The following is a 15,489-nucleotide window of genomic DNA, read 5'->3' as shown; positions in this document are numbered from 1 at the left end:
GTTGTGCGTTCTTCTGCTTCTTCGACTGTTTCTTTTTGAAGAATGTCTGGAAAGGCGTTATTTCATCCGTGTGCTACATGCGGTCTTAAGAAGGTGTATGAAGGAGACGGGCATATGGACTGTAGCTACTGTCTTCACTTATCATACGGCGGACACGTGTGAGATCTGTCAGGGCTTCTCACAAAAGACCATAAAAGACCGCAACAGACGCCTGGTTACTTGGCTCAATGACGGAGCGGATGCGTACCCGGCATCGGAGGTAGGCTCTACAGCTTCGCGATCTAAGTCTCCTGTCGTCGCTCAGTGTCGGCGAAGCCTCTGGCGAAGAAATCGCACTCATCTGAAGAACGCCCCTCGGAGAAACATCCTGCGAGGTCCTCCTCTTCGCATAAGGCTCTGTCTTCTTCCTCCTCATCTAAAAAGGAAGAGTGTCTCGTCACGTCGACGAGTGGGCGCGCATAACAGACCAATGGGTTTTGGACACGATCCATTTGGGCCATTCTCTACAGTTCAAGCGCAAGCCACCACGTATTCCACCGGTGGTCTCGACGCAGCCCCACCTTCAAATACTAATGCAAGAGGTGGCACTTATGCTGCAGAAAGGGGCTATAGAACTGGTCCCAGTGGCAGAAAGAGGACAGGGAGTGTATTCCCGTTACTTTGTCAAGAAACCCAATGGAAAATGGCGTTCCATTCTAGATCTACGAGCTCTCAACAAACTGCTCAAGAATCAAAAATTCAAGATGCTTACACTCCAAGAAGTGATCCGTTCGATACAACCGGGAGATTATTTGTCGTCGCTAGACCTTCAGGACGCATACTTCCATATCCCGATGCGTCGACGACACAAGATTTCTACGGTTAACCCACTATCAGTTCATGGTCCTCCCGTTCGGGCTGAAATCGTCTCCCAGGACGTTCACGAAATGTCTGGCTCCAGTAGCAGCCTGGTTAAGGAAAGAAGGTCATCATGTGTACCCTTATCTGGACGATTGGCTAGTGAGGGGATTGTCTCCGGAAAGGGCACAGGAAAGTCTGAATGCCACCATGTGCCTCCTACAACATTTGGGCTTCGCAATAAACTTCGGAAAGTCCTCCTTTTCGCCATCAAGGACCTTGGTCTTTCTGGGGGCGGAGTTCCAGACGCAGTCAGGACTGGTAAAGCCATCCGTCGAAAGGGTTTTGAAATTGCAGCAAAAAGCATCGGATTGGAAAGTCGACACCAGAGTGTCAGTGCGAAGGTACATGTCCCTACTGGGGACCATGTCGTCCTGCATACCCTTAATCAACAATTGTCGTCTCTTCATGAGACTGATTCAGGAATTCTTGGCGGATCGATGGGCACAGAGTCAAGGGCGAATTGACCATCAACAGCAAACTCGTGCAGGCGCTTCAATGGTGGAGAATTTCCATAAATCTGACAAAGGGAATGCCCTTGCTGGAACCAGTGTTCCAGATGACCGTGGTGACGGATGCTTCTCTAACTGGATGGGGAGCTCATCTGGATTCCCTACAGGTTCAGGGCCGTTGGTCATCGGAGGAGTCCGGCCTTCATATCAATGTGCTGGAATTAAGGGCGATGCGTTGGGCCCTGAAATCCTCTCTTCCACGGATAAAGTGATCAGTTGTACGGATTATGACAGACAACACAACAACAATGTTTTATCTAAGTAAACGGGGAGGAACTCGCTCCAGAACTCTGTTGACCGAAGCCCAGGAGATCTGGCATTGGGCCCTTCAGCAGAAGATATATCTATTGGCGTTCCACTTGCCAGGAGTCAAAAACGTGCAAGCAGACTCTCAGCAGGAAGATGAATCGACTACACGAATGGGAACTGAACGACCAACAACTACACCGTGTCTTCGAGAAATGGGGTCGTCCGGCCCTCGATCTCTTTGCGACGAGAGACAACAAGAAATGCCCACAATACGCGAGCAGGTGGCCACAGCAAGACTCACTAGGGGAAGCGTTCTCTTTCCCGTGGACGGACAAGTTTCTGTATGCCTTCCCCCGTTTCCGCTCATACGTCGGACGCTGCAATGGATCCACAGATATCCATGTCGGGTGATCCTGGTGGCCCCGTACTGGGCCAGACAAGTGTGGTTCTCCGATCGAATCCATCTTTCAGCGGCAGAACCAATGAGGTTCCAGAAAATCCCGAACCTTCTGCCTCAGGAGAAAGGGGTTGTTTGGCATCACGACCCCGACAGCCTCAGTCTGACAGCCTGGCTCCTGATTTCTCAGTTTGGTACGTTAGAGATTCCAGCGGACTGTCGCCGCATTTTGTAAGTGACAAGGGCGCCGTCCACGAACGCTTCATATTCATACAAATGGAAGAGATTCTGCATATGGTGTGCAGGTCAACCGGGTTTGGTCCCGCTTAATATCACATCGGAACAGCTTCTACCATACTTGCTACTTCTAGCTCAAAAAGCCTTGTCTGTTTCATCCATAAAAGTGCATCTGGCTGCCATTTCGAGATTTACTTGGAAGAGACATTCAACTCCGTTTAGTGACCGGCTGATTAAACATTTCCTTAAAGAATTGTTCCGAACCTTTCCTCCCACGAAAAAGTTTCCTCCAAGCTGGAGTCTTAACCTGGTTCTGGCAGTGCTGATGAAGACCCCTTTTGTGCCAATGTCATCGTCATTGAAATTTTTGTCGTGGAAACTTGCTTTTCTGGTGGCTATTACTTCGGCTCGACGACTGTTAGAAATACAAGCTTTAGTGATCGATCCACCGTACTTGAGGTTTTTCAATAATCGTCGTCTTGGCTACTAATCCTCATTTCATTCCTAAAGTGCCTAGCATGTTCCATAAGCACTCTTCTATAGTGCTGCCGACGTTTTTTCCAACACCTTCGTCGGTTGTGGAGAAGACTCTCCATACATTGGACGTGAAAAGAGCTTTAAAATTTTACCTCCATCGCACTCAAAGCTTCAGAGACACGAGACAACTATTTGTGGCTTATGGCCCTTCGGCTAAAGGTAAACCGATCTCAAAACCAGGACTAGCCTGATGGGTGTCGTCTGCTATTTCCTTTTGTCACTCAAAAGCCGGAAAACCGCTGGAGAAGCGTCCAAGGGCCCATTTGACTAGATCCACTTCTTCGTCGACGGCATTGTGGTCCGGAATTCCGCTGGGAGATATCTGTCAGGCGGCTTCCTGGTCGGTACCACACACGTTTACCCGGCATTATTGCCTCGAACAGCAACATGGTGAGGATACACAGATGGGTCGTGCAATAAGGTAAGCCCCAATTAAGGGGTCACATCCTTCGGCTAATGTAATTTTAAGTGTGTTGTTTTCACTGTTAACATACTATAATGTGATGTTTTACCATGATAAATATGCATTATGGTTATTGTGATATTGGTTTGCATACACACCTCCAATGTTGGGGGATACTGCTATACAATCTATTCTAAGCATGTGAATCCATGAAAGATCCAATGCTGGAGAAGGGAATAGTTTCTTACCTGTAACTCCATTTCTCCAGCATTGGTATCTTTCATGGATTCACATGCGCCCTCCATCCTCCCCTACGCATGCAAACCAGAGCCCCCCCCCCCATACTACTTTGGGGGTCGAAATCTGAGGGAGCCGCGGGGGCGGGGCTATTTAATTTATACCTCTACATCCTAGTGGCGCTGCCGTACGCCGGTCCAAAACGACAGATAGGACACAAAAGTGTCGGAAGTTTTCCTATGGAAAACGTTTATATAACTTAACTAGGATTCCCAGCCTGACGACGGGGAATATTCCAAGCACGTGAATCCATGAAAGATACCAATGTTGGAGAAATGGAGTTACAGGTAAGAAACTATTCCCTTCTCTTAGGTAGAGTATGTAAATTTAGGAACTTGCCCAGCAATCCTGGTTTTCCCCTCCTAACTTTTATTTAACATATACTGTGCTACATGTTGGCATCATGATACGCATAACCATCAACATATTTATTTCATGATTGTGAGCATATCTGCACAGAGGCTGTTTGTGTGTAGTTGTACGTTGGCAGCAATTTATATTCCAGCTCTATACATACTTCAAAGCCCAATATACAGTATTTTGCCCAAGTTAGATAAAATTATAACAATAAAAAAGGTGTGAGCATCAACGGTTTCAGTCATAGTGGGTACTTTTCCTAAATATGCAATGAAAATGGCATCCATACGTTTCTATACTTTTCACAGCTCCCCACACTTGGATGCTGTAATTTTCTCTGCCACCAAAATGCCCCTGATTTGTATCCACCCCATCTAGATGATTGGACATTCAGGGTTTTTCCAGTTGTGTGTTATGGCGATTTTCGGCCGCTCCCAGGAGATGAGCGATAAGGGTAGCTTGGGGACCTGGCATGGGAAATCTGCTCTCCCCGGTATTGCCTACAATTATTACCAGTGGATCCATAAGTAGCTGTAATCTATAGTAATTTCTTTAATCTGTGCTAGTACCGCCTTCCAAAATGTCCCCCCACCACATGTCTACAACAGATGTATTAGTGAGCCTTCCTCATCACATCCTCTCCCGTACTTCGGGAGTGTAGAACATATGCATCCTCTGCGGCGTTGGTTACCACCTGTAGCATTTTTTAAACACACATTCCTTGTCAGTTATACATCTTTAGGATCCCTGCATTGGAGCCCATGTTCGGTTTCAGCCTTTGTCGTCAATTTCTTTCCTAAAATCTGCTACCATTTAACCATATATGGTAGGCGTTCTGAGGGTCAAATCGGTTTAGTGACTTGTACAGTGTTGAGGTCTAGTTGGATTTGTAAGTTTGCAAGGCTTGCACCATCACCGACTGGTCCTGCAGTGTTTGCCTATCCGGTGTCCAGTGTTGACGAACCAGTGTTTCTATTTTGTAGTTTAAGAATATGGATGTAGGTAGATTAATTCTTTCACATAGTTCCTTGCAAGCCTCTTCAGCAGACTTTCCTTGTGGGCATTTCTTGCATTCACTGAGGTTTGCCACATGGGATGATTTGCATTTGTATATCCTTTGTATCTGCAATGTTTGCTTCTGTGGAATTGTTGAGGCTGATTCAGTACAGATGTGTTGCCAGGTTTTGCATCTCCTAATAGCTGTAAGGAACTCATGGTGGCAACAGCAAAGACAGACATAAGGGATCACAGTTCAAGGGCGTTTATCAAACTGTATAAATGGGTGAGATGGGAGAAGGCTACGACCATCAAATAATAAAGCAGTCCTAGTGCCTACTTGTCAAATAAAAAGGGCATATACTAAAAAGAAAAAAACTATTGCCAATCCTTACGGCAAAGTTACAAAATAGCGTGGGATAATATTCTCAAGAAAAGAAAGACGTGTTCACCAAATGATACGGCAGGATGGTATGGTTGGGTCACCCTTGACCCACCTTTTCAGCACGAGTCAAGGCAGGAATCCTGAGCACAGCACACTCCTGGGCCTCGCCAGTGCAAGGTTACAATTTGTTTACAAAATACTAGGGCTTTCTGTGGCCAAGTCTCTTTCACACAGTCTCTTGCCTCAGAGGACCTAATGTGTTACAAGCAACAAAAACAAAAGTTCATTCAATAAATCTTCATGGGGAGATTACTCTTCTTAGGATCCCCCTCTGCCGGGCTCCGATCCCTCGTACAACGTGGGCCTCCCTCCGTCGGGTTCACTTTGGCCTTTCATTCACAATGTAACATTCAAGAGTCTCCATTTGTTTTTTTAAATTTATACAAACATTCACTGTGGACAACCCTCAGCCGGGTTCACTCTTGTCGACACTATGTTCACGGGTGCATTACTGTTCACTGCAATTCGCAGGCATCCCTCAGCCGGATTCACATTTGCCAAATACACAGTTCACTTTGCTTTATCAATTTGCAAGATTCTCTCCTTAGCTTTCCCCTTGCATCCCTTCGTCTTGTTGGGTTCACATAGCCATTCTACCACAGTACACACTTGCCATAGTTCACAAAACAGTCCCTTCAGACCACTTGGGTTCCCTTTTTACCCAAGTTCATGTCTGAGCCCCCAGTCAGGCTTTCCTTTAAGCCCCCAGTCAGGCTTCCCTTTACTTTCCTTCTCGCCAATGCGTCAGACCTTCGATTGTACAAGGGGTTTGACTCAACCCATGTATGACATCTCCGACTCCTAACGCCAGCCTCCTAGGGCCTCCTGGTACTTGTAGTTTCAACAAAGGGGGCCACAGCCAAGAGCCCTTCGACTGAGCGCCCACGTGGCGCCTGACCACTCTGCATCTGGTCCTGCACTGGACTGTCTTTCAAGCTTTCACACACAAGTTCTTTGTTAAAAAGTTCATACAATCTTGTCGTTCGCAACCTTGTGCTCCGCATAGTCCGGTTTTCTATCAGCTCTCTCTCCGACTCACCGGCTGTGCTGAACCCGTTAGCATTTCTTGCCTCTGTAGTCAAAGAAGGTACCACGGTAGCAGACACGTCTCCCCCAACTTGGTTATCAGTACGGGAGGGCTCGGGTCACCGTTGACATCTGATACTCCATACACCAGCTCGACTCCCCGGTCTTATTTCACTTTCGGAGGCTTTGCGGGTCTGAGTTAAAAAGGGCAATTCCCTTCTTATCCTTTCAGATCTCGCTGCCTTTCTCCTCCGTTTGAACTGCCATTCCGGGATAGCTGCTTCCTCGTGTGTTCGGCCTTGCTCGAAGTGTGCTTTCGTGCTCCACCTTTTTATCCCTTTGGGGAAGGGAAAGGGCTGTCATGTATGCATAGTTCTTGCCAATTGCTAGACCCTTGTGTTGGTACGTGTCGGATAAACGCCTCTGGTCTTAGTCTGTTATGGTGTAGGAAAGTGTTCATGTTAGGGAAGGGGAGGTACAACCTCTGCCCATCCTACGCAGTAGGATGGGAAAAAGGTGGTGTAGGGAAGGGGGCACCGCTCTCGCGTGTCGGTGACCTGCTTCTACTCCCCAAGGACCCCTCCACCCCCCCCCATCCAGGTGATCCTCCCGCACTGGTCCACCCACAGGAACTGGATACAATAGCGATGGCAGTGTCCTGGCCATCTGGATGACAGATCCCCGGGGACTAGTAAGTGAGACACCTTCAGGTTTCTCACATAGTGCACTTGCATTTTACCAGTCTTTTTTGTTCTTGATTTGGAAGAAATGTTTAAGGGGCTGTGCTAGGTTTTTCAGTTGCTTCTAATAAAATGGGGTTGTTGAAATATCCCTCCGCTCCTCATCTCTGTTAAATATTAGTGGGTTCTTAAAAATCCTATTCAGTTATTTTGGTGCTGGGTGATACGTGACAACCAAGCGTATTGTTTTTGAGCTGGGGGTTCCCTCTGGAACAGCCTCCCTGCTTCCCTGAACCATGAGAACCACCCCTGGTTCCGTAAGCACCTCCAAAACCTTCCTCTTTGCTTCTGCCTTCTCTCCTCCGCTCCCCTGCTGAACTGACTGAAACTGCACTGGTACTTGGCCACCCTCTGATCTCGGTCCCAGGTCCCCTCCCCTGCCTGTTGCACACCTTCACTGACTCCCTGGTAACCCCCGCACATGGGGACTGTATCCCTACAGTCCCCTACCAGCACTTGCCACCAGCTGGCGGCACATTTATTTATTGCTGTTATTTATTCTGTTTATATTTTTGTCGATCCCATTTACTGCACTGTCCCCTCCGCCTCGACTTTTCCTCTCCCCTTGCACTTGTGCGATCTCAATGACACCTGGCTTAGTAAGATCATTGTCTGTCTTCCCTCTGTTCCCCCTCCCTTGCCTCCTCGCACCTTGAAACCCTCTTGTATAGGCGTGTTATAAATGCCATATCATATATTGCTTTGGTTAATGTGTTGACTGACCCCCAGAGAAGATTGGCATGGATTCCCTGGTTTGTGGATATTTGGGGTGGTGTAGAACTGGTCGATATGGACCAAAAGTCATGTCCCAATATTTCTGGGCTGAATGGTGATATACAATGTATATCTTGCTGATATTTGTGGGTTGAATGCTCAGTTGTAAGCCAACAGTACTAATAATGAACAGTAAATGCAAAACACAACTCTAACATTGGCGGTTAATCTCACCCTTGATTAATAAGGACCTAATCTCAACAATAATGGCAATACAAAAAAAATGCAAGCAGGATACTCGTGCCTATTTGCACTGAAGTTGGCATTAAGTGACATTTTGCCGTATTGATTTGTCATCTTAATTTAACTATTTTCTTATATATATATATATATATATATATATATATATATATATATATATATATATATATATATATATATATATATATATATATATATATATATATATATATATATATATATTTTTTTATTCAAAGGTAATATAGTATATCTATCCCACAGCACTAGTTTCAAATATTGCAGTTGTTCCTCCACACTGCATGGTGTGGACTGGATGACTTGTTCCAGAGATTGTTTTGTACTCCTTCGTAGGGTCATTGCTGAGGTCCTGTTAATACTCTGAACAAAGTGCAAACTTGGCACTTCTTTCCTGCGTAAAGTTGTATATTTTTATCACCCCATTTCCTGACTGGGGCAGATTATCTGTGCCTTGGAAATTACTGACTCTTCAGCATATGCAAGTTTGTGCCTGGAAAGGTTGATAACTGATGGTTGATGGATGGGGTCGGCCATAGGTTCTGTTCCGAGTATGGATCACACTTTCCTTTGAAGTGATCTTGAGTAGTCCCATTTTTGCTACTTGAAAGTAATTCACCATTGAAAGTCACTTTTTGGATAGGTCTAAATAGCTTCAAATTCGGTACCCCAATGGGCATATTCCTAGTTGAAGCCACTGTTTTGAATGTTGCCTAATGGTGTTTTCTCCCACCGCACTCCGCTTCATAAAACTTGTGGCTGCGCTTACATTTTCTTTTGGTATACTTGGAGTACTTGCTTTTAAAAAGAACCATATAAGAGGTGCACTGCAATAATTCCCCCTTCTCACATGTTTTAACTCTTCAGTTGCAGCTGGAGACACAAGAGTTGAAGCCAGGCTTGCAAGAAAACATCGAAAGTGATTCGGACAGTGGCCAGGGTAGTTGTGGAATGGATTCCCCAGCGCGCTTACGGGAAGGAATTGAGTCTCTCAACGATGGAGGTTGGTCCTTAAAACAAACCTGCAAATTATGTCTTAAACTAATACAATGACTAATCCAACTGCTGCACCAACTCTCTGTAAAATGAAGGGGGTTGCAGGCAATGTATCCATATAATGCTAGTTTCTTGAGAAGATGTAGGTGGGGTTCACTTTGCTTTTAAAGGCTAACTCTGTGCTGTTTGGTGCATTGGCATACAGCATTGTCTCTTGCCCTCCTGCCTCTCCAAATCCACACTTTTGTCATCCTGTTTTGATGGACAACTCAATTTGGCCCAGAGCACAGTATTTAGGCCAGGGGTCTGTCAGACAGGAAAGAACCTATTTTCCTTCGTTAATTGGGTTCATGAAGTAGATCGGCTGTACCCCATTGTTTATTTTCATGCCGTTACCTCCTGGAGTTCTGTTTAGGGGCAGAATTAATAACCTGAATAGTTGTTTGTTTTTATATACATGCATTACTATGTTAAAAGCAATTGTTACTATTTGCAGTAAGTAATAGGCCAGTGTTTCTTTTTCTCCCCCCCACCCCCAGATTCAGAAGATGACATAATTGTGAATAAAAAACAGAGGAGCAAGCTTATTCTGCAAGAAAGTGACAGCGAAGGAGAGAATGTCTCTTTCAGAGAAAGGACAGAAAAAACTGACGTGGATAGTGATGACGAAAACAAAGGGAAAGTCTTTACACCAAGGAACAAAAAATCCAGCCGCATTCGCAGGGCCCTTATGGATAGCGATGGAAGCGACCTGGAGGACCCACAGGAGGCTGGGGACACTGTTATTCAGTCAAAGGATAATGTGGATTGTACTACTTTGCCTACCTCACCTGAGAGTGCAATGTATTTGTGTTCCACTAAAGAAAAGGGCCCATCGAAAAAGAAATCTAAGAAACCTGTAAGTGAATGCAAAGGAGCAAAAAGTGGTAGTGTTGCATCTGAGGAGCAGATGTGCTTGAACTCCAGAAAACAAAAATCTAAAAGCAGGCACAACAAAGCGGGGTCTGATCTGGAAGAAACACCCATCGATGATGGGCAATCGGAGGACGACTTGTGCTTGGACTTGCCTAGAGAAAAATCTCACTCTGAGAAACCACTAAAAGAGCATGGAGAAAAGGAGAAAAGCAGGTCCAGGCGAAGAATGGAAAAAAAGGAACCAAAAATGTCCAGTATACCGAATCTGAAAAAGAAAAAGGAGCTGACACCAGAGGTTTAATTGCCAACATATATACTTTAATTTTTAAGATGTACATTTGTAAATGTACGTATTGTTTCTGGTTTTACCGAAGATCTTGTTCCCTGCCTTAATTTGGTTGCTTCTACAATGTAATGGCTTTGTCCTACAGAGACTGCCATGGTTTGCAGTTTGATGTAGACCTTCATTGTGCTCCCATAATTGGTTTTGAGAAGCTATGTGGTTGATTAGTCTGCAAATCTCTTGTCATTGTGGTTTGAAGAGGGAAACCTGCATGGGAATATAACTCAGCAGGGATTTGTTGAGGGGAGCTAAAAGTAGGTCTTCTGTATATCGCCTAACCCATTATCCAGGAGCTACCTCTGGGGAATGAGAAGCTAGTGCATAGTGAATTGCATATCTAACTTGCAGACAAGAGACCAACTGTAATCTTTTCTGAATTGTATAGGAACCTTGGTTTAAATGTCTTAAACCAAAAGCTCCATTCTACACATTCCAAAACACCTAGTTATTGTCACAAAGGTATGTTTGCGTTGCACCATTTGGAGTGGGGTATCCAAAGTAGCAACTTGCAGCTGTTGATAGCAAGCTCACCAGGCTTTTCTAGATGATGAGCGGGAGCTATGTAGCTCCTTGCAATTTGTAACCCTGTATCTCGTAACAACACGTTACCATTTACGGATGACAGTTTACACATTTCTTCATGGGCAGTAGCTTAAATCCATAATTTGTTTGGTTTTTGACAACCACTACTGATGTAGCACTCTGGGAAGCCAACTTTTTATAGGACCTGCAAGCAGCCAGGTTTATAGTAGGGGGTATCTGCAGTCTTGGTATAAAGTACAGGCAGCATACGCATGTGAAGCAATGGATTATACACACAGGTAATTTAAATACAGATATATTTTTAAGATGGATGTTCCGAACCAACCCTGTAGGTGAATTCTTAGGGTCCATCCTTGTTTGTGAACAGGGTAATTGACACTTAGGTCTTGCTAAGTTAATCTCGACTGAGCAGTAATGCAAACCGTAGGAGCTATGACAGTGGTGTAGTAGAGAGTTTGAAATTGAGGGGAACTCCTGCTTGTAATTTAGATGACTTGTTAGTTTGACATCAATCGCTTCAAGCTAGTTTTGTCTCCCCAGGCCAACTGATGCTGAACAAACACAAATATGTGAATTTAACTGTGTGCTTGGTATAATCTATACCTAAAATATGAGGGCACATGACCTATAAAGCATACGAAGTTATAAATAATGAACATGAAATATGAATATTTTATATGATATATGAAAGTTCGATTTGTGGAACGCTATGTACTAGTCTCTTGTTCCACCCCAATGGTAGTAGCTGCTGGACACTAGTTAATGCTGGATACCCAGGAGATACCGCTTGCTCTTGCTTATGCAATCTTAATTTTGACCTCTGCAGTTACACAACCTACTTCACTTGAATAGAACCAGCAATGCAGGAGCACAAAAATATATACTGCTATTTTAAAAAAATCTCACTAAACACATATACACATGTGATCACCAAGTGGGATCACATCTACACTTTACCCTAAAGACAGTAAAACACTTCAAATGAATTAAACAAACACTGAGCAGCAAAGTGAAGGTATTGGTGCAGAAAATCAATATTCTATATACTCTGACACAGGGGGCAAAAATTCAGTTCCAAGCTACTTAACAGCCATAAAACAAATGCATTTTCTACCTCAATTCTATACACTTGGTGCACCATTTCTTAATTGCCAAGAGTCTACTAGAATTAGCCAGCGCGTTGTACAAAATGTACGCTTTGCTTTAACTTTTTATAATAAAGCCCCTTTAGCACATTCCTTCCTAATCCGTTAAGTAGGCCTAAGACAGTTTCAGGTCAGTACCTGAGTAGGGAGCAGGACGTCCCCAGAACAAGTTTTAGGAAAGCTCGAACAGTTCCAGATTAAAGCACTTCAGGAGTTTGTAGGCAGATGAAGGGAAGTTGGGGGCATTCCTCCAAGACCACCACACTCTGGGTTACTCTGAGGGAGGAGGGAGATCTTTGACCAGAAGCACTGATCATAACTGGATAATGGAGAGTTAAGAAGTGGACTAAACATCCATATAATCACGATCTCTGGACAGGGCTAGCAAACCAGTATGCAGGCTTATGCCCCTAACTCCAATTTTCTGAGTGACCATCCCTAGCGTACTGTGAATCTCTGGGGCCAGCACTACAGATCATCCACTATGGATTCCTCGCCCGAAGGAAAACTGATAAGCTTTCTGAAGAAGGGGCTAGTAAAGCAGAGCTGTAAAAATAATGCCTGCAGATGTTGGAAGTGTTTGAGAAGGCGGCAAAGCTAGCTCCTTTGAAGAAGTCGTTGGAGACTCCTGAACCCATCGCGCCGAAAGCAGACAGGGTGTCGATGAAATGCACTGACCGTGCGCCCAAGAGCCCTGACAGCCGGTCATCAACGGATTCGAAGACCTCAAAGGCATCTCGTGCGCCTCTCATGGCCTCGAAGGGATCCTCTGACCGACTCGACACTGTCGAAAGCATTGACGTCGAGCTCTTAGATATCGGAGTTGAGGACCTCAAAGTCTTGTTCGGAACCATCAAAGCTTTACAAGACAAGAGACTTTATGGCCCCCATTTATGAGGCGTGGGGGGCAGGGGGAAGCACAAATGATGGTTTAGTCCTGGAGTACAGCACTCCTTGTGTTCCAGAAGACCGAATATCCCAGGAACCGAGACTTGGGGACCTTGTGAACACCAGTGGTCTGGATCCCAGAAGTTGATTTTGGCACCCCTGAACGCCTAGGACATGCTGATGCTTCTTATAGATCAGTAATGGCAAAAGCTATAGAATACGTGGTCTGTGGTAGATAATCTGAGTATGAACAAAATGACTTGACTGATATTTTGGATTAGGGGCTGTCTAAGGACCCAGTATTTCCTTTTTAATACTGCAGTCAAGATTAGGGTCTTGGAGAACTGGAAGTCTGGACATCATTCCTGCAGTCCAAAAGGACTTCACTAAAAAATAGACTTCAGTGGATCTGGAATTTCTTTCGAAACATCCAATTCCTCTTAAGGTTTGTTCAATCATCCACTTCTAACAGAGCAGGCTATCTCACGATTCCTCCAGACAGATGGGATAAAATGCTTGATGCTATTGGAAAGAACGTTTTATTTTCTTCAGGGATTATGGCACTGACGGCAGCCAGTGCAACTTGTTCACTGGCTCAGTTTACCCACGCTTTGTGGGAGTTCATTGCCATGGTGTCGGAGCCCATTGGAGCACATGCCAGATGGTAAAGAATGGGATGGTTTTATGGACATTATTCAGGATGGAAAGGAAGATGTGAGTCAGTCTTTGCATTCAGGGCTGGACACTGCCGACTGTATTAGCCGTTCCATGGCTGCTGGTACAGTGCTAAGGCGATTCAACTGGTTAATTAAATCGGGGTTTCCTTCGGACGTGCAATCCAGGATGTTGGATGTATTGTTTGAAGGATCTTATTTGTTTGCAACAAAAGCAGATGAAAGCCTTGAAGCAACTGCAGTTGTCTAAGGCAGCAGCTAAATTTTGATTCTGGCCATAGGCAGCCCCAACAGGGTTTATCAGCTCCATCTTCTGCACAGGTATGGAGAAACCGTTCTTTTCGGTACTATTCCTCTGTTGGGAGAGCAATAGGTCAGTTTGCGCAAAGGGGACAGAAGGTAACCACAAGGCGGTCGAGGACATACAGGCAGAGGAGCTGCTGCAACACCCGCTGCCTTGCCTTCCGCACCAACCCGTGCCCCAAAACCCCATTTGAAGACTTGAAACACTTGACAGCGGCGGGAGGCAGGTTAACCCAGCATCTGAAAGAGTGACAAAGTATTACAAAGGATGCTTGGACTCGACAAACCTTCCCTGGGGTAAGTACCTCTGAAGAAACCACCAAACTATATCTGCCCCCCCCACTACCGCCCCGAGGTAAGTACATGATCTGTTCGTTCTACAGGAAGTTCAAACATTGTGGGAGAAGGGTGAAGCCGAACAGGTACCTGCAGCGGAAAGGAATCAAGGCTGGTAATCCCCTTTTTTTTTTCTGATCCTGAGAGAGGACAGAGGTTTGCGACCCATCTTGGACTTGAAATGTTTTAACACGTTCCTCGGGAAGGACAGGTTAAAGATGGTCACTCTCTCACAGATCCTCCCGGCCCTTCAGCTCCAGGATTGGTAGGTGTCATTGCATCTTCAGGATGCTTATTTCGAGGGGATTGGGTCCTCCGACGTATTCCATATCTATGACAGTAATCACCACAGCTCTGCTGCTTCGGAAAATCTTTGGCTCCTGCGTCGATGACGTCGATACGCCGCCCTCGAGGACCACCTCTGACGGCCGACATGTAAGTAGGACGCATGACGCCCGTAGCCTCAGTTCTGTTTTCTCGGCGAACATGTTTGCTTCGGGAATCTTGGCGCGCCTCGACTCTTTGGAGTTTCTGTTGCTTTCTCGGTTCTTCGAACCTGTTTGTGAAATATTTCTTCGTGAAGACGTCTACCTCGTCTTCCACACCGCGTCCGGGCTTCAAGAAGTGCGGGGACTGTGAGTCCAAGATGTCGGTCACAGACTCGCACGACGCCTGCCTCTGGCGCCTCGCGGAGGCCCATGACATGGATGACTGTGTCGACTGCCAGTCGCTCAGGTCGAAAGCCTTGCGGGAGCGCAAGAAGTTATCGGTAGGTAAGGTGTCCAAGCCCCGGAAGTCGAGGTCTGCGGGGCTTTCGACGGACGACTTGAGGGGCGAGACTCCGCGTCCTCGTCGGAAGTCCAGTGGGTCTCGGTCCCGGAGTCAGTCTCGCCCCTCCTCTGCCTCTTCGAGGCACTCCCGGAAGCGCTGTCATGGGTCGTCTTCCCCGCTTCCCCGTCCTCATCCGAGTACTCCGCCCGTCGGCGGGTCGCTTACCTCACCAAGCTTGCGACACCGGAGGAATGGGCTTCCTTTGGGAAGATGTTGGCAATTCCCGAATCGCAGGGCACTGGTCCGTCCGCGCCTCCGAGTGGGGTCGGTCGAGATCAGCTGAGAGACGCTGCTCGCACGCCTTCGGGCTCGGGTGGTCGTCACGATTCGCGGGAAAGGTCCCGCTCTGACAAGGGGAATTGTTCTCAGCATGCCCGGTCCAGGTCCCAGTCCTTGACGCGCTTGAGACCGCATGAACCTGTGATGTCTTCA

At 46.1% G+C, this 15,489-nt stretch overlaps 1 protein-coding gene across 1 annotated transcript in view; it reads left to right on the top strand.

Annotated features, from left to right (window-relative positions):
* Positions 1-15,489, top strand: part of CLSPN (claspin) — a 503,683-nt gene that overhangs the window by 25,407 nt on the left and 462,787 nt on the right. Inside the window, exons 2-3 of the mRNA XM_069622600.1 lie at positions 8,951-9,086; positions 9,619-10,289. Of these exons, the coding sequence (XP_069478701.1) occupies positions 8,951-9,086; positions 9,619-10,289 (807 nt within the window). The remainder of the gene's footprint in view (positions 1-8,950; positions 9,087-9,618; positions 10,290-15,489) is intronic.

Source organism: Ambystoma mexicanum, chromosome 11, assembly GCF_040938575.1.
Source record: "Ambystoma mexicanum isolate Mex_15411 chromosome 11, UKY_AmexF1_1, whole genome shotgun sequence".
Lineage (NCBI taxonomy): Eukaryota > Metazoa > Chordata > Amphibia > Caudata > Ambystomatidae > Ambystoma > Ambystoma mexicanum.
This window is presented reverse-complemented; position numbering and strand designations above follow the sequence as displayed.